Below are 20149 nucleotides of genomic sequence, written 5' to 3' on the forward strand. Positions count from 1 at the left end.
AAGGATGTTGGAGAGGGACTCTTCATTAGGGACTGTAGTGATAGGACAAAGGGCGATGGGTTAAAACTGAAACAGGGGAAGTTTAGATTGGATATAAGGAAGAAGTTCTTTACTGTGAGGGTGGTGAGGCACTGGAATGGGTTGCCCAGGGGGGTTGTGAGTGCTCCATCCCTGGCAGTGTTCAAGGCCAGGTTGGATGAAGCCTTGGGTGGGATGGTTTAGTGTGAGGTGTCCCTACCCATGGCAGGGGGGATTGGAACTGGATGATCTTAAAGTCCTTTCCAACCCTAACTGTTCTATGGTTCTAGGATTCTATACTACGTTTCACCCCTCTCTTTACAATCAACTTTCATCATCCCCAGGAAAGAGGTGAGAGCATCATCTGTGTCTTTGGGTTTTAAATGTTATTTTCTGGGGCTGTTTCCCAATTGTCAGGCAGTATCCCTCCGTAACCCTACATCTGCCTTCTGGGCACTGAAATGCTGAGATATTGGTGTGGCTCTCAGCTTTCAGGCTGTGTGAACGAATTCCCAACACACTCCAGGCCTCTTGAAATCATGGCGTATTTTGTACTTCTCATATTCCATCACAGGGCAACAAATCTCATCTATCTTAGAAAAGCTTACATCCTTTGTGCTCAGGCCTGATTTCTTCACTGCTTTTCAGTCTGCATTTACTAATCCCTCAGTTTTGTGCTTTGAGACAGATGGGCTCTAAGACTTGCTATGATTTTTATTTTGTGTTTTGATCACGTCTCTCCTCTTTCATTTCTTCTCTGGGTTTCCATGCTCCCCTTCTCTTATAATTTTCAAGGCGCTGATCACTCCCTCCAGCACCACTTCACCATATGATCTGGGGGAGCAACAGCCCCCAGAGAGCACAATACTGTAAATAAGTATGAGCTTAAAAATCATATTTAATGCTTTCTCCATTAATCCTGTTTTTTAGCGTTTGGTTTAACTTGTTGTTGGCCATGGTTGGATATGGAAGAATTCATAATAGAGCATGTGTGGATGTGTAGAGCACCTCCCAGATGCTGTTGGGCTCAGGGGTATTTTCTCCCACTCAAGATATATAAACCTTTAATTCTGCTGTGGACTAGAGGGTGTTTCTGTTTGGTGTAGCACAAAATCAAGTCCTGAGAATGGAGCCGATCCAACGCTGCTGTAAAGATAATGGAACTTGTTTCTTGTACAAGAAACCCGGAGAGGGGCTTTGGACAAGGGCCTGTAGGGACAGGCCAAGGGGAATGGCTTGAACCTGCCCGAGGGGAGACTGAGATGAGCTCTTAGGCAGAAGCTCTTCCCTGTGAGGGTGCTGAGGCGCTGGCACAGGGTGCCCAGAGAAGCTGTGGCTGCCCCATCCCTGGCAGTGCTCAAGGCCAGGTTGGACCCAGGGGCTTGGAGCAAGCTGCTCCAGTGGAAGGGGTCCCTGCCCGGGGCAGGGGTTGGGGCTGGGTGAGCTTTGAGGTCCCTTCAACCCAAACCAGGCTGGGATTCTTTACACATTCAGCTATAAAATTGCAGATGTTTTCTTTTCCTAGCAGTAGTGTTTCCATCAAGCCTTTTGTCCCAGTTGGGAAGTTTTCCTGATACTGAGCAAATGGATTTTGATCTTAAATTCATTTTTCTGTGGAACATAAGCAGTGTTCGTTCTCTGGGGTTAGTTGTAGGCAGGCAGGGTTTCTCTTTAGCAGTGCTTAGCTGTCTCCTTCCTAGGGTTCCTTTCATCTCGTAAAAATGTTGGCTATTCTGCCACATTCTGTTAATTTGGTAGCCCAAGTTTTAGATGCTGGTATGTCTCACATAATGCTGTGTGATATTTAATGAAGACTTATGCTTGTATTCTGAGGAGACACGTTTTAAATTCTGGATCTGCTTTTTGTATCTTCTTTTTTTTTTGTGTGTTTGAACATCACAAATTACATTTTATCCAGATCAGCCTGAGTATTGTAAGTTCTAAAAAGCATCCCTTTTGAACAAGAAAATCTCAAACAAATACTGGCTTTTCTGATGGGCCAGCTCACTGCTTAGCACATCTTTCTAAATGTTGAATGCAATAGTAAAGTACATGTATAGAATCACAGAACCAGCCACACTGGGAAAACCCTTTCAGCTCATCCAGTCCAACCGTTCCCAGCACTGCCCAGGCCATCACTGCCCCATGGCACTGAGACCTCGTCTCCACGGGGGTGAACACTTGCAGGGCCGGTGCCTGCAGCCCTGCCCTGGGCAGCCTGTTCCAATGCTGAGCACCCTCTGGGGCAGGAATTGTTCCTCAGCTCCATCCAAACCTGCCCGGGTGCACCCTGAGGCTGGTTCCTCTTGTCCCATCCCTTGTTCCTTGGGAGCAGAGCCCAGCCCCTCCTGGCTCCATCCTCCTGTCAGGCACTTGTAGGGAGCCATCAGGTCCCCCCTGAGCCTTCTCTTCTCCATCTGAACCCCCCAGGTCCCTCAGCCATTCCCCATCACATTTGTGCTCCAGGCCCTGCACCAGCTCCATTCCCTTCTCTGGCCCCGCTCCAGCCCCTCCATGTCTCTCCTGTAGTGAGGGGCCCAGAGGTGAGCACAGGATTCGAGGTGCAGCCTCACCAGTAGATGTGTATCTATACACATATACGGGGGGTTTGTCTGCTAAGGAGACGCGAGGTGAAGTCACTCACTGCCTTCTCTCCCGGACTTCAGCCGAGTCAGAAAGACCCATGACACAACTTTGCTGACCTGGCTGTTGCAGTGAGCGTGTTGAAGCAGCCACAACAGCACAACCCTGCTGAGATTTGGGTGATGGCCTTGGAGGAGTGATTATACTCATGCTGGTGGAACGAGCCCCTTCGGTGACGTGCAGGGCCAATGTTAACATGCTGCCAGCGTCATCATGGTCGGCAGCAAAATCGTTTCTAAATGCACAATTGGGAAGCGTTAATCTGCTCTTGGTGGCTCTACAGGTCACCTGGGGAGCAACCAGTAGCATCTCACCCAATAATGAAAGGAAAATATGAAGCTGCTGGACTCTAAAAACGCCTGAATATCTTTATTTTGGGGTCTTTGTTCAATTCCTTCTGCCAAGTTTGGGAGCTCAGTGCTCTCCTCTTCCAGTGAACTTGTATCGCTCCACCTTCCAGCAGAGCAGGTTTCAGCTATCCAGGGATGGCAGGAGTAAATCCATACATTTTTGTTGGGAGTAAAGATGCCAAAAATAGAACTCTCTGGACTTCACTGCACTAGAAACTTTTGCAGGTAGTGGTAATGTCAATGGTTTCGTTCTTGATGGAAAGGCGGTCTTTTAGGAATAGGACATTTGGATTTTCCCCTGAACATAATCTAGTTTTACATTAAGGTATAAATTTAAACTGGTTTTTTAATTAACCTTCAGTTTGTGGCGTTTTTTGTTTGTTTGGATAGTCTGGAAGTGTTCTGTGTTGTCTTCATCTTGACTGTTTCTTAAATGAAAAACCTGATGCTGTTTGGATCTAATTCCTTAATGCTCAAGTGCTCTGCAAGGAGCCTTGATTCATGAAGGATGGCAGAGACTTGATCGTCATGCTCAGAAGTGAAGGAATATTTTGGAAGTAGCTTTTAAGTAGCTAAATTCTGCAGAAAGAGTCATTGAAAGATGAATGTAGAAGATTAATAACTGAAACTTGAGGTTTTTAGCATACACATTTGGACAGCAATGATTTTACTGCAGAGTTTCTGCCTTTATGTGGACAGTTTGCACCACGTTCTGCAGACCAGCAAACACCTAAGGAATCCTATCCCTCAATCACAAAGCTGTAGTTATTTCTCCTGGGCTGCGATTCTGAAGGGAAACAAACCAATAACTGGAAAAATGCTAGGAAAAAAGAAATAAGGGGAATATTTCTTTCCATGTCTTCTTTGGAGCAATTGATCTGGAATAGTTCCTGCTGCTACAATGTGCCTGTGTTGGAATGAGAGCCTGTATCTGAGTTATTGTGGAAAAGGTTATTAGCTGAGGACTTCAATCCCTCTTAGTATTTGGCCAGCACAAGAAGAGGTTGCATTGGGGATGGAAGGGAGGGAGCAGTGGACAAACAGATGTAGGGAACAACCACACCGCCTGGGAGTGAGAGTTTCTGACCCAGCCCAGAGGAAAACAAGCATAGGAGGGAAAAGTAGCCAAAATCCTGCAGCTGAAGAAACCGAGGCCAGGACTGACATTGATGACTGGCCTCAGGTCATGCAATGTCTGGATCAGAGCTGAAAATCCTAGCATAGTTTGGGTTGGAAGGGACCTGCTAAGGTCATCTGGTCCAACCCCTTTGCAATGATCAAGGGCATCTTCAACTGAGCCTAAAGAAGTAGAGATCTTGAACTCAGGTCTTGTATGGTCTTGTACTGGAGTGTATTGAAAGAAAACCCCAGGAGCCGGCATTGCTGTTTAGTTCTTTTCCTCTGATCTCAGTCGTGGTAGAAGTTTATGGTGTGCTCAGAATTTCACAGCAATGTTCACTGTGCAGCTGCTCACCATCCCATGTGCAGCTATGGATGTCTAGGGGACTGCTGGAGCAGATTGATGGTAAGTGACCAACTTAGATGTATGCAGACTTAAAACCCTGAAAAATTGGTGAGTTTTGGGGAAAAAGAAATGTAAAGCCCCCATACAAGTAATTCAAGAGTCATGATACTGAATAGGTAAGGCAAGTAACATGCACCATCACAACTAAAATAAGGCTCTTCTTTACCAGCACAGCAAGTTTATTGCTCTCTGGGTGCTCAAGACCAGACCTGAGCAGGCAAAGCTGGGACTAATGGACCCTGCATCCGCTGAAGCGGCTGTCAGGAGCAGATGTTGATGAATGATGCTGACTCCCATTACCACTGCATGCATCACCAGCTGTCTTCTAAATCACTCAGGAGAAGCTCATGCTTGCTAAAGAAATATGCAGTCTTCTCCAGTTGGCTGATTGCTGGAGAGGAGCTTTTTTCCTGACTTGACTAAAAATGCAGTGAGTCTTAACTATATGAATTTGAAATGCCTATAGTTCAGCAGGGGCTTGTGAATCATCCTGCATCCCTGCTGGGTCCTGGTTGCTCAGCAGGAGCCAAAGAAGAAAAGTAAAAAATGTAAAAACTAAAATTCATCGTGGGGAGTTATTCCTTATTTTCAGGATGATTTTGGTTTTTTCCAATGGGGTGTTTTATGTCTTGAACCTTAAGGGCTTTAGGGCCATTAAAAACTCCTGTGCCTACAGAGAATACATTGGTGTAAAGGTACCTGACGTCTCGAATACTGAATTAAGGACCTTGGAGGGTTTTAGCCAAAATTTCCTTTTGAGATTTCTCAAAGCACTTCAGGGTCTTTTAATTCCCGAAATAATGTATGTGGAGTTCGTGTTAATTTTGGATGGGAGTTTGACAAATACATGTTTTAAAAGTTCTTTGCTCGTATTAAAACTGAAAGCAGAAGCAGCAATGAAGATGAATGGGATTGTTCTAAAGGTGCATCATATTGGTGCAGTTCTCAGAATATTTTACTGGTTTTCTTCACTTCTGCATTAAAATGTCTTACAATAGAGAAGTAAAAATGCAGCTTGGATTGGTAGGACTTTTGCCAGTACATGGAGTAAGGTGTACTTCAGGTGTTGCTGTTTGTAGAGTGAGTCACAAGCCTTAAAAGCATATGATAAAAAATACGATTTTTAAACTCTGCTTTCTTGCAGATGCCTCACAGTAATCCCTGCAGGCAACATCGCAAAGTAATCCAATTGCAAATCTATCTCAGGAAATGATCATTATGAAAGAGCAAGGCTTGGAGTTATTTTGGTGGTACCTTAAAGCATAATCCAGCCCCAACCCCTGCCCCGGGCAGGGACCCCTTCCACTGGAGCAGCTTGCTCCAAGCCCTTGTGTCCAACCTGGCCTTGAGCACTGCCAGGGATGGGGCAGCCACAGCTTCTCTGGGCACCCTGTGCCAGCGCCTCAGCACCCTCACAGGGAAGAGCTTCTGCCTAAGAGCTCATCTCAGTCTCCCCTCGGGCAGGTTAAAGCCATTCCCCTTGGCCTGTCCCTACAGGCCCTTGTCCCAAGCCCCTCTCCAGGTTTCCTGCAGCCCCTTTAGGCACTGGAGCTGCTCTCAGGTCTCCCCTTCAGGAGCCTTCTCTTGTCCAGGCTGCCCCAGCCCAGCTCTCTCAGCCTGGCTCCAGAGCAGAGCTGCTCCAGCCCTCGCAGCATCTCCATGGCCTCCTCTGGCCTCGCTCCAGCAGCTCCACGTCCCTCTTGTGCTGCTGCCCCAGAGCTGGATCAGGGCTGCAGGGGGGGTCTCCCCAGAGCACAGCAGAGGGGCAGGATCCCCTCCCTGAGCTGCTGCTCACGCTCTGGGGGTGCAGCCCAGGGTAATAAATACAAAATAAATAGTTTCTGTTTACTCAGCATGCATCTGGGGCAGATCCTCACTTTTACTGTAGGATGCTGTGGCTTTGCTGGTCTTGGAGCAGTGATTTCTGCTAGCTTGAGGTCTCTTCATAGCCCTTCTGATACCAACCATTAATGTTGTGAGGTACAGAGTTGAGTGCAGTGAAGCAAGAAAGGGAGTTAAATTGGTTTTTCACTGTAATTAAATGAACATGTTCTATACACCATTTTCTTCTAGGAAATAAATACTCTTACTTGATGCAAGCACACTGTATTATGCTTTAAAGGCAGTCTAGGAAAAGGAAAGCGAGAATCAATGGCACGTGGCATGCCTTGCATCCTCAGAAGACAGTGTGTGCCAGACAGCTAACCTCTATCTGCGCAAGTCTGCTGCACCTGAAGTTGTTAAATGCTGTATTTAGGTTGTTCACGTTGTTCTTTATAGTGTTCTGTTGCATCAAATAAAGTATCGGTGGCATATTAACAGAATAAATGTTCCTTTTGGTAAATGGTGCCTCAGTCTCCAGAAAAGCCTTTCAATTTCACCATTTTTTATATCTTTTTTTTTTTTCTTGCACCCAATATCCTTCTTTTATCTGTGGGTATTTTTAGGAGGAATATAGAGCAGAAGGAATTAGCTGGCACAACATTGACTACATAGACAACTCCAGTTGCATCAACCTGATCAGTAAGAAGCCGACGGGCCTACTCCATCTGCTGGATGAGGAAAGCAAGTGAGTAGGAAACTGTTGGGTTTGCAGATTATTGGGTTTTTTTCACTTAAAAAGTGTTTATCCTCAAGTCTTCCCTGTTGTGATTCTTCCCAGAAAGATTCTCTTAGCTTGCTAGGCTGATTTATCTTCTGTCTCTAGTTTTGTTTCCAAGGTGGTAAAGCAAGCAGCAGCAAATCAGCAAACAGAGCAAAGAGCCTTGACAAATAAGAACTAAAACGGTGTTTCAATAATTTCTTCTGTTAAAAGGAAGGGAAAAGGCTGCTTTTGCTTCTCTCCTCTTTTGTCTTCCTGTCTCTTGTGGTATAATAACATGAAGATGCTTGAAATTGAGCTGAGTTAAGGGAGAATCCCAGTGCAGGAGTTAAGGCAGGTTGTGTGGGTGCTGTTATGGAGATATAAGGTTGATTGATCAATTTAGTTTTAAAAATTAAGCCATGGGGAACTGAGGGCACTTATACATAGGGGCTGTGCTTCCATGGGGTTTCATGGGCATCAGGGGTGCAGCTCAGATTTGCATCCTTGGTGATATCCAACCAGCTTGTCTTGGTAGAAGTTAGCAGGTCATAGAATCCCAGACTGGTTTGGGTTGAAGGGACCTTAAAGCTCATCCAGTTCCAACCCCTGCCACAGGCAGGGACCCCTTCCACTGGAGCAGCTTGCTCCAAGCCCCTGGGTCCAACCTGGCCTTGAGCACTGCCAGGGACGGGGCAGCCACAGCTTCTGTGGGCAACTTGTTCCTCCTCTCTCTGGCAAGATCAGTCAGGTAACTCTTGACACTGAAGTGAGACTTGTAAGCTCAATGTTTCCTAGATGGGCAAATACCCCATAGATACCAGAGCAGTCCAGGCCTCAAAACCGATGAGAGAAACTTGGGGTCTCAGATAAATGCAGCTACCCTCAATAATATCTGTGCAGTGGGTGTAGGATGCAGTATACCACAACATACACCTATTTGTGCTTTCAGAACTGACTTCAGGTCATTACTAAATCAGCTTAGAGTTCTCCAGGCACCAGATATACCTTGTGTTTGTATATAACCCCATGAATAGCATACTGAATAGTGCTTCCTTCTGCAGGCACGGAAGTGGAACCTCGGAATCTCTTTCTTTTCCCATTTGTGATCAGGAAGGAAGTGTAAAAGCTTTTTCGTTGGGTTTATGGTTGTCTTCTTTTGAATTCTTTCCATTCAGTTTTCCTCAGGCCACAAACCAGACTCTGCTGGACAAGTTTAAACGTCAACATGAAGGGAACTCCTACATTGAATTTCCAGCAGTCATGGAGCCAGCTTTCATCATCAGACACTACGCGGGCAAAGTGAAGTATGGAGTGAAGGTCAGTCACCCAGCAGTTGTTTTTATGTAAATCTCCTAACTGTGATGGGGAAGCAGAACCACAGTGGCTCCACAGAGCAGCTTTGGAGAGGACTTGGCTGGAGAAGAGACATGAGGGTTGGGAGAGAAGTGTTTGATAAAAAGCTTGACTGTAGCCCCCTTCAGACACTGGAAACTGCTCTGAGGTCTCCACGCAGCTTCTCTTCTCCAGGCTGAACAGCCCCAACGTTCTCAGCCTGTCTCCATCCGGGAGGTGCTCCAGCCCCTGAGCATCCTCGTGGCCTCCTCCGGACTTGCTCCAACAGCTCCATGTCCTTCTTATGCTGAGGACACCAGAACTGTGCACACAGTGCTGCAAGGGGGGTCTCATGAGAGCAGAGGGGCAGGATCACCTCCTTTGACCTGCTGGTCATGCTTCTTCTGATGCAGCCCAGGGTATGCATCAGCTTTACGATGCTTCAGAGTGCTTTGGGGTGAAACATTTCTTTTCTAGACATAATCAGGCACCTAATATAGGGGCAGAAAAAGAGATAGAAGCAGATTCACTAGTCGTGCTGTCCCAGGGGCATCCAGATCTGACCTGCTGTATCTTGTAGATAATTGTTTGTTTTCCTCTCCCCGCCGCCCACTTATGTCTTTCCCTAGGATTTCCGTGAGAAGAACACAGATCACATGCGCCCAGACATCGTAGCTCTTCTTCGAAGCAGCAAGAATGCCTTCATCTGCGGGATGATCGGGATCGACCCGGTGGCTGTCTTCCGCTGGGCCATCCTGCGGGCGTTCTTCAGGGCCATGGTTGCCTTTAGGGAGGCTGGAAAACGATACGTGGAGAAGAAAACTGGTACGCGTGTCTATGTCCTAATTCTAGCGCCTGCTTTTCATCAGCAACTTAGGTCCGATGTATTACCATGGTATTTTTAGTAGCCTCACTTATTAGGAGTCATTGATCTATTCAAAAATCATTAAAATGTCAATTTTTGCTGTGCAAAAGTCCCATTGAAATGTACATTTGGGTTTGAGCACATTGTAAGGGAAGAATTTCACTTTGCTGCTTTAACTTTTCCTTTCTGTAGGATGCATGTGTAGGAAATCCAGAATGACTCAAACAGAAACGTAACAATTATTTAGCAAATAAGGCCAAGTTATATTTTCTAGGAATTCTTGAACTGGAAACAAAAAAAGGCACTAACTTTTCTCTGTAATTTTTCAAGCTGTTCACCCTTTAGGCTGCAAGAGAGCGTGTCTCTTGTCTAGCAAAATTCATTGCTTCGCAGTCATCCAGAACCACTTCGTGCTGAGCACAAGGGCATTAAATTAAAGGGAAGTGATGGTGCATCATCATGCTGTGGCAGGCAATACCTGGCTGTGCTTTTAGACCATTTCTCTGCATAAACCAATTTAGGGAAGATGGGTACAAGCTATTACTATTAATTTCTGGGCACAAGAGGGCTTGAAATTCATGATGAAATTAGAGACTCAGCAGGGAAAATGTCAGCTGAGTTAAAACAAAGTGCAGAGCTGCACCATAAAGTTCTCAGTCGGAGAGGTGTGCATCAAGGAGACCCAAGGAGCCTGAGACAAGGAACATAGGAATGGAAACCATACAAGTGGAAAGAATATTATTCTTGTTTGGGGTGAATAACAGCATCCCAAAGAGCAGGAGGCAGAAATCAGCTTTTGGCTCTTGAGGCTTCTAAACCTCGCAGGTGTGATGTTAGAGCAAAGACCTTTCTCATGAACCTGGGTCTATCTGGCACATCCAGGTAGCATTTATGGACAGTGGTGTTCCATAACACCAAGAGGTAGATGGCAAAATATTTGGCATGGGGAGAAACTTCACTCGAGTTGGATACCAAAATCCATATTTGCATTTTCTGACCATCATCTTTTTGTCTTGAACTAAACCCAGGCTGAACTGAAGCAAGCTGCTCAAGGAGATAGTAAAAATACGTTCAGTCTTGGAAAATAAGAGCTAATTTCAAGCCCTGCTTCGCTTTCTGTGTCTGGCAATCAGTTGTGCCTGCCATGCTTGTCTCCTACTAGCTAGCTTTCTGCTTTTCAGTCTTCAGTTGTGGCAATAGCTTGCTTATATCTATATCTATACCAATATATAGGTATAAAATAGAGTCCAGGAGGTTTTCAGACAGCTCTGAGACTCAATTCTTGTATCACCATTTCTTTCCATACCAAAACTAACCCACACACGGTAGTGGCTGGATTTCTAAACATTTTCTAGCACGTGGCGCTGCTTTTTTATCTATCTGGGATTCTTTAGCCTGCTTTCAAATGGCTTTGTGCTTTGTAACTGCTGGGTTTGGAGTCCAGAAGAAAGAACAAAATGCCTCAGAAAGCTGAATAAGGTTAGTCTTCAGCTACCCAACGATCCTCAGGTAATTTATACTCCAAATTTCTATGTGCATCTTCAGCATGAGTTGGGAAAAAGTCATGAAAAAGTCACCATGATAGAGGCAGAACTAGTGGGAGGAGATTACCTAAATCTAATTCCCATACTGAGGTGCACCTTATCCGTTGGGAAAACTTGCCCTACTGGCATCGCTGGGACCACTCACATTCAGCTGCCTCTGGCCTCTGTGGAGAGGCACCGTAATGATGAATTAATAAAGAATCACTAAAATCACCCCATCTCAATAGACAACCAAAGACAGGCTGTGGGTTAGGTCTAGTCCGGATTTTTACCAAACCTTGCTGGCTTTACTTAGCCTGATTTGAATGTGTTACTGCCCACAGACGTGGGGCTTTCAATAATGTCATGGTAGATTAGCAGAAAATAACTTCATACAGCCAAGGGTGCATGCTTAATGTTCTCATAGACTTTGGTTCTTGGTTTCTGAGGTGCTGTCTGCTGCTGCTCCCATCCACCAGGCAGGTGTAATGTATCAGTAGGAAAATATCTGAAGCACGCTTTGGTTTTATTTAAGGCTCTTTTGCACTCTTTTGTCTTAACCCCAAACGGGCCTCCTTTGCTTTTCACTGTCTGAAGGCCTGCACAGGTCACGCTTGCAATACTCAACGGGCATTTTCATGACAAATCTCCAGCTTATGTATAAGCAGCTCTGCAAAATTTTGCTCTGCTCTCTTTTTGCATCATCCTTTTGGTCATCTTCTCTATGCCAGCAGTGGCAGCCAGTGCTACGGATGCTTCTGTGGGGATAATCAGCATTCCTTCCTGCCTGCTTTGGGGAGTCTCCTTTTTTTGTGCTCCTAATATCCCAGTAGTGCAGCTTTTAGTGACTGATGATTGTCCTTGTTAACCTGGAGGTGTAGAGCAGCAAAGCAGTGCCACTGTGAATTTTGTTGGGTACCTTTCTCTTCTGCCCAGGAGATACGTCTTACGGCACTGCCAGCCCTCCCTGGATGGAACAGTGAGGAGCTGGCAGGCGGCAGTTAGCTGAGGGGTGGACTTCTTCAATAATTTGATTTTATTATTATTATAGTTGAGTTTATCAGGGGAACTGCACATTTGAACTAGATTTTGCTAGTGAACTTCAATTAAAGGAACATTATCAAGCTTTTTAGGGAAGAAATTTGGCTAATTGACATTATTTGCTGTGTCATCAATATGAATTTATTACCAAAAAACCCCTAATTTTTTTTCAGGGAAAACTGGTGGGGTCACAGAAGGGTTTGAGTTGGGAAGGACCTTAGGATCATCCAGTTCCAACCCACTGCCATGTGCAGGGATGCCTCACACTAGACCATGTTGCCCAAGGCTCTGTCCAACCTGGCTTTAAAGGGGTTGGAAGAACTGATGCCATTCAAACCAGGCTGTGGAGACTCACAGCTTTCTCATGTTGCTTTTGCTGGACATGAACCTAAATCCTCTCTGACAAAGGGCTCATGGTTCTAGGGCTTTGCCCTCCCTCAATGGGCTCTGACTTTGCATTCAGCCAGCAAAGGCTGCTCTTCGGGTTAGTGCCTATTGTGGCTGCCCTACATGATACTGTCTTCTCAAAAATGATGCTTTTGACTTCTGCAGGTTTAGTCCTGAAGCTTGACACCAAAAAACCACATATACACTGAAAGAATAAAAAAAGCCAAACTGTATGCGCCAAATAAATGTGATAGCAACCAAAAAATGGGTCTTTGAGATCAAAGTGAGCAGCGTGAAGTGGTGTTAATGTGAGGAAGATGCCCCTTGACAGTGTTCCTCTGGAAAGTTCAGATCAGTCCTTTCTGATGATTAAATGCGTTGGTATGAAATGCTTCAGTGCTGACACAAGGTAACTCCTCGGTGACCTCATCACAGCTCAATGGGAGCACGATGTATCCCATGACTTCACACATTGTCACCCGCGTAACCTCTCCTCTGCCCTATGGTCAGAGCTGGGCCATCAGAAGTCCTCTTGACCACACAATGATGGTTTCTTCCAACTTTTGACCTCAAACCCATTCTACGTAACTCCAGATCCTGTGTCCTCTGCCCTTGAGGAATACGGAACCCTTGTTTAATACAAGCCATTTCTTTTTCCTTTTAATTACCAATGTCTGATCAAAGTGGGGCACTGGGGTGCAAGATGGGAATTTGAGGTGGCTGTGTCCAGGAGCATCTAGACAGGGAACTGCAGATAACGCCTGACAGAGGCATGGAAAAAATTTTAAAAAGCAGTTAATAAAACCAAAATCTATCAAATCATCTACTTTTTGCCCAAATAATCTCAGAGTGATTATAAAGTGATTATACTCTGGATCCTATAAGGGATTATAAGCAGGGTTGGGATGTGGTCCAGCCCATTGCTCCTGTGCCATGGCTCCGCGTCCAGAGGAACCCGAGGTTAAATTGTGTCAAGCACCAAAAAACACATGACCCTCAAGCTCTCGCGTCCTTCGGGCTTGTTCTTTACCCTCTCCTGATTTCTGCTTATTGTAATCTTTCTCCTCTCTCAATTTTCTGTTTTGTTTTCGTTTTGCTTCCCAAGGGCATGATGATGCAGTGCCATGTGCGGTTTTGAAAAGTGTGGATAGTTTTAGCTTTCTCCATCACCCAGTTCACCAGAGGAGCTTAGAGATCCTGCAGAGATGCAAGGAGGAGAAGTACAGTAAGGCTCCACCACCTGCCCTTCCCTCTGATACGACACTCACACAAGAAATGGAAACCAGGTGCATTCAGCCTAGAAAGGGTGAAAAACACCACCCAAGGAGGCTTCAAACATCAAAGAATAACAGTTTTGAGCCTCTTGGGAAATTCTTAGGCAGAGTTTGGAGAGGAAAATTAAGTCCAAACCCACATCTCTTGAGATAGCACATCATTGTGTTGGTGGTTTCCTCATTTATTCACTGGCATTAAGTCAGGAGGCTGATGGCAGGGGTATTTTTGGAGTGGTTTATTTTTGTTATCACATGGGTGATAACAAGCTCAAAGCTCCGCAGGTCCGGTAGGAATGAATATCACCACAAGTTTGTGGCTGATAACAGCTGCAATTTGACTTCATTGAGATTTCATTGGACTTCCAAAATAACTTTAGCTTGTGAAAATACTGTCTCTGAGGGCTTTTACTTTAAACAAAAGCCTTTGGCAATGTTGTTTTCCAGAATGAGTTGAGTAATGATGCACTTGGTCTCCGTTTCTTCCTCCTTACTCCTCTGTCATGTAATAAACTCATCCTGCATGACAACATGGACACTCTTGCCTGCACTACTGTATTATATATATATAAAATATACATTTGGTGCTTGTATCTTTAGATATACCTTTTTCCTGCCATTATTCTCTTCCTTTATGTTGCACATTAAAGCTTACAGAATTAGAGCGCTGCTGTGTGCAGCCTGCAAGGGCACAAGGGCAAATCCCCAGCCCCAGTTCTTAACTTCAACATTGTGCAACTTAGGTATAAGTGCCAAACACCCAGGGTTTTTTTCTCTAGAGCTGAGCACGGTAAGTACAGCAGTTGCATGTGAAGTCTTCACAAGTATGCTTTTCATGCAAAAAAACCTTATATCAGATCTCCATGCTTTCTCCGGCACGTAGCACTGGAGGAGCAGAGGTGTTTTAATTCTTAATTTAGACCTTAATTCTTAACTTAAACTACATTATTTTTCCTACAAGCTCCCACTGTTGCTATAAGGAGATATAAAGCAGTAAGACAAGCTCATCACTGGATTTATTAAGTGGTTTTGTATTAAGTGACCTTATTGATACTACTAAAGAAGTACTGAAAAGAAAGACAATTATCAGTGGTGTAACTTTAATTGCAATTAATTAATCAGTTCAGTTTTAATTAGTAAGTTAGCTGAGCCATATGGAAGTCTGGGGGATGTTATATTTGCTGTTGCTTACATGGGAAGGCAATTCATACAACTCAAGAGACACACAGAAACAGCTTCAGTTTAAGGTGAAGCAGTGAGTTGAGCTCAGTGTTGAGCTTAACGTTTTAAAACCTCATTTACTATGCAGTAGTCAACACACTTTGGTCTCTCTTAGGAGACATGTGGACCTGAGAGTAGCAGTTCCATAGATGCTACTGTGGACCAGACAAACGAGTAATTGATGTTCTGCTTTCAGAAGCCATTCATGTCTTCACGCAGGGTGTGCTCCTGCAAGCTGCTTCCCCAGGCTTCATGGTTCAGGCAGGCTTAAAATGGGGTTGGAATATGTAATTTTTTTTGGTCGTGAATTTAGTGGGTTTGCAGGTCCCACAGGTGAGGAGGGTGCGCGTGGAGGTTGGTGCCAGGGACTTGGCTTTTCCTACATGTTAGGTGAGGTTACAACCATGGCATCCTTGAGAGAGGGACGAAATAGATCTGGAATTGTGTGATTAGAATCACAGAATGGTTTGGGTTGGAAGGGACCTCAAAGCTCACCCAGCTCCAACCCCTGCCACGGGCAGGGACCCCTTCCACTGGAGCAGCTTGCTCCAAGCCCCTGTGTCCAACCTGGCCTTGAGCACTGCCAGGGATGGGGCAGCCACAGCTTCTCTGGGCACCCTGTGCCAGCGCCTCAGCACCCTCGCAGGGAAGAGCTTCTTCCTTATATATCCTTATATTTGCCTGTTCAAGTTTAAACCCATCACCCCTGGTCCTATCACTACTGTCCCTTATGAAGAGTCCCTTTCCAGCATCCTTCGGACACTAAAAGGTGCTCTGAGGTCTCCATGCAGCTTCTTCTCTCCAGGCTGAACAGCCACAATGTTCTCAGTCTGTCTTCATATGGGAGGTGCTCCAGCCCCTGATCATCCTCATGGCCTCCTCTGGACTTGCTCCAACAGCTCCATGTCCTTCTTATGCTGGGGACACCAGAACTGTGCACAGTGCTGCAAGTGGGATCTCACAAGAGCAGAGCAGAGGGGAAGGATCACCTCCTTCGACCTGCCGGTCACAGTTCTAGCTGTGCACAGAGAGAAAACTAATTGATTTGATGAGTATATTGAGATTCGTTCTAGGTCACTTGCTATTTAGCTTGTGCAGCCAACTGATCACCCTTCCCTTCCCATCTCAGCTGCTTCACTGGTGTCTTTGGGTCTATAAGTTAATTGATGGTCTTCCACCACGGGAAGGTACTGGGTTTAGGCATCTCTGAGTTCAAGACCAAAGCTGAGCAAGAGAGCGAGTGGTTTCCACTCACATCACTGCTCCTTGCTTGCAGTGTATTCATATACACAATTTAATAGCCTGTATTTACTGTACAGAATTCCCAAAGCCTTATGTGACTTGTCAGCTTAAATCTAACCTTTTTTCCTTTCATGTCTAAAAAAACCCCACTTTATTTCCCAGAAAAGAGGTGACATCAGTCTTAACAACATTTCTTTGGTTGCTGCATGTATGCATGCTGGTTTTAAAAGCCAAGTGATGCACAATGTAGAGAAGTCTTTAATCCAGCTTGTGGCCATAACTTTTATTAATCAAAAAGTCACTAAAGGTGCTAAACTGCCAGAATTATGATGTGGGTTTACTGCTGCTATTTATTATCTGGAAGCCTAAACTAGAAATTCCCTTTTCCCAAGCAGTGCAAGGTACAGATGCAATAGTATTTTGTTACAACCTTGTCTTCATAGCTTCAGCCTTGTTGCGTTCAACCTTGTTGGGTTAAGATGGTGTTTCGGGCTTTTTCTTTCAGGGATTTCTTCTGTGGGGAGTGCAGAGAAGTGAAGGAGGACAGAGTTTGCTCAAAAAAGAAGGACACATTCTAAAAAAGTCTTAAGAATACTAGTAAAACCCCATTCTGATGAAATTCTTTAGGTTAGAGAAACCTTCTGTGCTTTAATGGGGAGGTATCCAGGCTACATATACTACAGGTATCCAGGGAGGTATCCAGGCTATATACTACATAAAAAAAAGCGGATACAGCTAGACTTTGGGTGCTTTCTTAGTGTAAAACCAGCCACAAGAAATACTAACACGGTATTTTAAGCAGATTTCTGTTTCTCATTCCACCCCCCCTTACAACTGAGCACAGAAATGCCAGTCATGAAAGGGGTAAAAGAACGCTCCTAGGATGAGAAATGGAACAAAAAATGTCATTCATGGCAAAAAGAGGGATTAAAGGAAGAGCTGTGAGCTCTAGGTGTAGCTAGGCACTCAGGTAGATTGCCTGGCTTGCTGGAGATTGCAAAACCTTCTCAGCAGGAGTGGTTTGGTCCTGCACAGGCAGGATCAAAGGTGACCTGTGGCATCATATTCCTCAATTTTCTTTTGCTCAGATTTCTAGGCTATTTGGACAATTTAACCAAATGAACCATCAGCTTTTCCAGGCGTCTCCTGCCGAATGCTCAGGCTTCAGGACAAGGTGTTCTAGTATCTCCACAGGTAAAGGAGAACAGATGTCCTGTTAAAGGGATGTCACCTGCTGAGGTCTGGTAGAAATACATCTTCTCCTTCAGGCTTTGAGGAACAGCAGATCAGCAGCATGGGCTCAAATCTCTGTGTATGTGCTTTGCATTCATCTTCAGAATAAAAAGAATCTTAGGACACCTTTTAGCTCAACATCTGGCCTACATTAAATAAGGAAGCGATAAACATGGAGGGGAGATGCTATTGCTTGTTCCTCTTCTGCTGCAAATTACAATTTAGACTCTTTAGAGAAGAGTTTTTGCAATCTTTTTGTCCTCTGCAGCCAACTCGGGGTAGGGACTACACGTTGTTCCCATGTTCAGGTGAATGTTGCCATGTTTTCTGTCTCACAGCAGCAATTTTGAGACAGTTAAAATATTGCTTGGCAGTTTTCATGCCAAATTCAAGCTTATTGAGCCTTTAAATGTCTGTAGTTTAGTGACTTGAAAAGCATTTTGTTGTCTACAAAAATTGTCTTCTGTCTTCCTAAATGCTTGGTTACAAAACATTTCCACTTTGGGGAAGATAAGAGCTTGAAATGTCTGCTTCTGTAACCATGCATGGAAAATTCCTTGGCTTTATATCAAATCAAAATTACTCTAGAACCTACCCCTATCAAAGGATATAGGTTCCATAGGCAATAAAGCCTCCCCATGCAGTATATACTATTTGCTATCTCTGTCCCTGTCCATATATCTGCAGGAAGAGAAGAAGTAGAATCACAGAATGGTTTGTGTTGGAAAGGACCTTAAGATCAAGTTCCAACCCCCCTGCCATGGGCAGGGATGCCTGCCACTAGACCCTGTTACCCAAGGCTCTCACAACTTCCCTGGGCAACCCATTCCACTTCTCACCACCCTCACAGTAAAGAACTTCCTCCTTATATCCAATCTAAACTTCCCCTGTTTAAGTTTTAACCCGTTACCCCTTGTCCTGTCACTACAGTCCCTAATGAAGAGTCCCTCCCCAGCATCCCCATAGGCCCCCTTCAGGTCCTGGAAGCTGCTCTGAGGTCTCCACGCAGCCTTCTCTTCTCCAGGCTGAACAGCCCCAACTTCCTCAGCCTGTCTTCATACGGGAGGTGCTCCAGTCCCTGATCATCCTCGTGGCCTCCTCTGGACTTGTTCCAGCAGTTCCATGTCCTTTTTATGTTGAGGACACCAGAACTGCACACAATGCTCCAGGTGAGGTCTCACAAGAGCAGAGTAGAGGGGCAGGATCACCTCCTTCGCCCTGCTGGTCACGCTCCTTTTGATGCAGCCCAGGATACGGTTGGCTTTCTGGGCTGTGAGCGCACACTGAAGCTTTCTCATGTTCATTTTCTCATCAACCAACACCCCCAAGTCCTTCTCCTTAGGCTGCTCTGAATCTCTTCTTTGCCCAACCTGTAGCTGTGACTGGGATTGCTCCGACCCAGGTGTAGGACCTTGCACTTGTCATGGTTGAACTTCATAAGGTTGGCATCAGCCCATCTCACAAGCATGTCAAGGTCCCTCTGGATGGCATCCCTTCCCCCCAGCGTATCAACCGGACCACACAGCTTGGTGTCATCGGCAAACTTGCTGAGGGCGCACTCAATCCCACTGTCCATGTCAGCGATGAAGATGTTAAACAAGACCGGTCCCAACACCGATCCCTGAGGGACACCACTCGTTACTGGTCTCCAGCCGGACATCGAGCCGTTGACCACAACTCTTTGTGTGCGGCCATCCAGCCAGTTCTTTATCCACCGAGTGGTCCATCCATCAAATTGATATCTCTCCAATTTAGAGACAAGGATGTGGTGTGGGACAGTGTAGAACGCTTTGCACAAGTCCTGGTAGATGACATCAACTGCTTTACCCTTGTCCATCACTTCCATAGCCCCACCATAGAAGGCCACCAAATTGGTCAGGCAGGATTCCCCCTTAGTGAAGCCATGCTGGCTGTCCCCAAGCACCTTGTTGTTTTTCATGTGCCTTAGCATGCCTTCCAGGAGAATGTGCTCCAAGATGTTGCCAGGCACAGAGGTGAGACTTGACTGCTCTGTAGTCCCCCAGGTCTTCCATTTTCCCCTTCTTGAAAATGGGGGTTATATTTCCCTTTTTCCAGTCGTCGGGAACTTCACCTGACTGCCATGATTTTTCAAATACGATGGCCAGTGGCTTAGCAACTTCATTCGCCAGCTCCTTCAGGACCCGCGGATGGATTCCATCAGGTTCCATGGACTTGTGCACATTCAGGTTCTTAAGATGGTCTTGAACCAGATCCTCTCCTACAGTGGGCCCAAGGTCTTCATTCTCACAGTCCCTGCGTCTGCCTTCCAAGACTTGGGTGGTGCAGTCAGAGCCTTTGCCAGTGAAGACCGAGGCAAAGAAGTCATCAAGAACCGCAGCCTCCTCCAAACCCAGGGTAGCCAGTTCTCCTGATAGGGCTCACGTTGTCCCTAGTCTGTCTTTTATTCGCAATGTGACTATAGAACCCCTTCCTGTTATCTTTCACATCCCTAGCCAAGTTTAACTCTAACTGGATGTGATGAATAAATGACCATTTTTCCAAGCACCCTACTTATGTTCTGGTGTTTTGCCCATGCAAGCATCTGGGATGTCCCATGCACAGCGGAGAGTTTGGGAATATTTTGGACATACAGGACATGAGTGGCTGGTCACCACCATCACAGCAACCTCTTTACCACGTTTCCTTACTAGCTGGGACATCATGTCCCTAACACTATGTGCAGGTGTGGGAGGGGAATTACCGAGCTTGAGCAAACAGCGTTACTCATAAGGGTGACGACTGTGGCAGAGAGGTAAAACTTAGTAGATAATGGGAATGTCGGCATCTTTGGCACCCTTATATGCCCAGCATGTGCCATGACATGTACATGCTCCTCCTCACTGTAATCAGTGCTAAGCTATGGCTGTGCTAATTGCCTCTGGGTGAAGAGGCA

At 45.5% G+C, this 20149-nt stretch overlaps 1 protein-coding gene across 8 annotated transcripts in view; it reads left to right on the forward strand.

Moving 5' to 3' along the window:
- MYO9A (myosin IXA) overlaps window positions 1-20149 on the forward strand; it is a 189282-nt gene that overhangs the window by 126253 nt on the left and 42880 nt on the right. For 7 of the 8 annotated variants that reach the window (XM_065688147.1, XM_065688149.1, XM_065688150.1 and 4 more), the window contains 4 exons: window positions 6984-7105; window positions 8296-8437; window positions 9082-9277; window positions 13374-13493. In XM_065688147.1, coding sequence (XP_065544219.1) covers window positions 6984-7105; window positions 8296-8437; window positions 9082-9277; window positions 13374-13493 — 580 coding nt within the window. The remainder of the gene's footprint in view (window positions 1-6983; window positions 7106-8295; window positions 8438-9081; window positions 9278-13373; window positions 13494-20149) is intronic. The other variant, XM_065688154.1, reaches the window with a different exon arrangement.

The sequence above is a fragment of the Lathamus discolor genome, chromosome 8 (genome assembly GCF_037157495.1).
Source record: "Lathamus discolor isolate bLatDis1 chromosome 8, bLatDis1.hap1, whole genome shotgun sequence".
Classification (NCBI taxonomy): domain Eukaryota; kingdom Metazoa; phylum Chordata; class Aves; order Psittaciformes; family Psittacidae; genus Lathamus; species Lathamus discolor.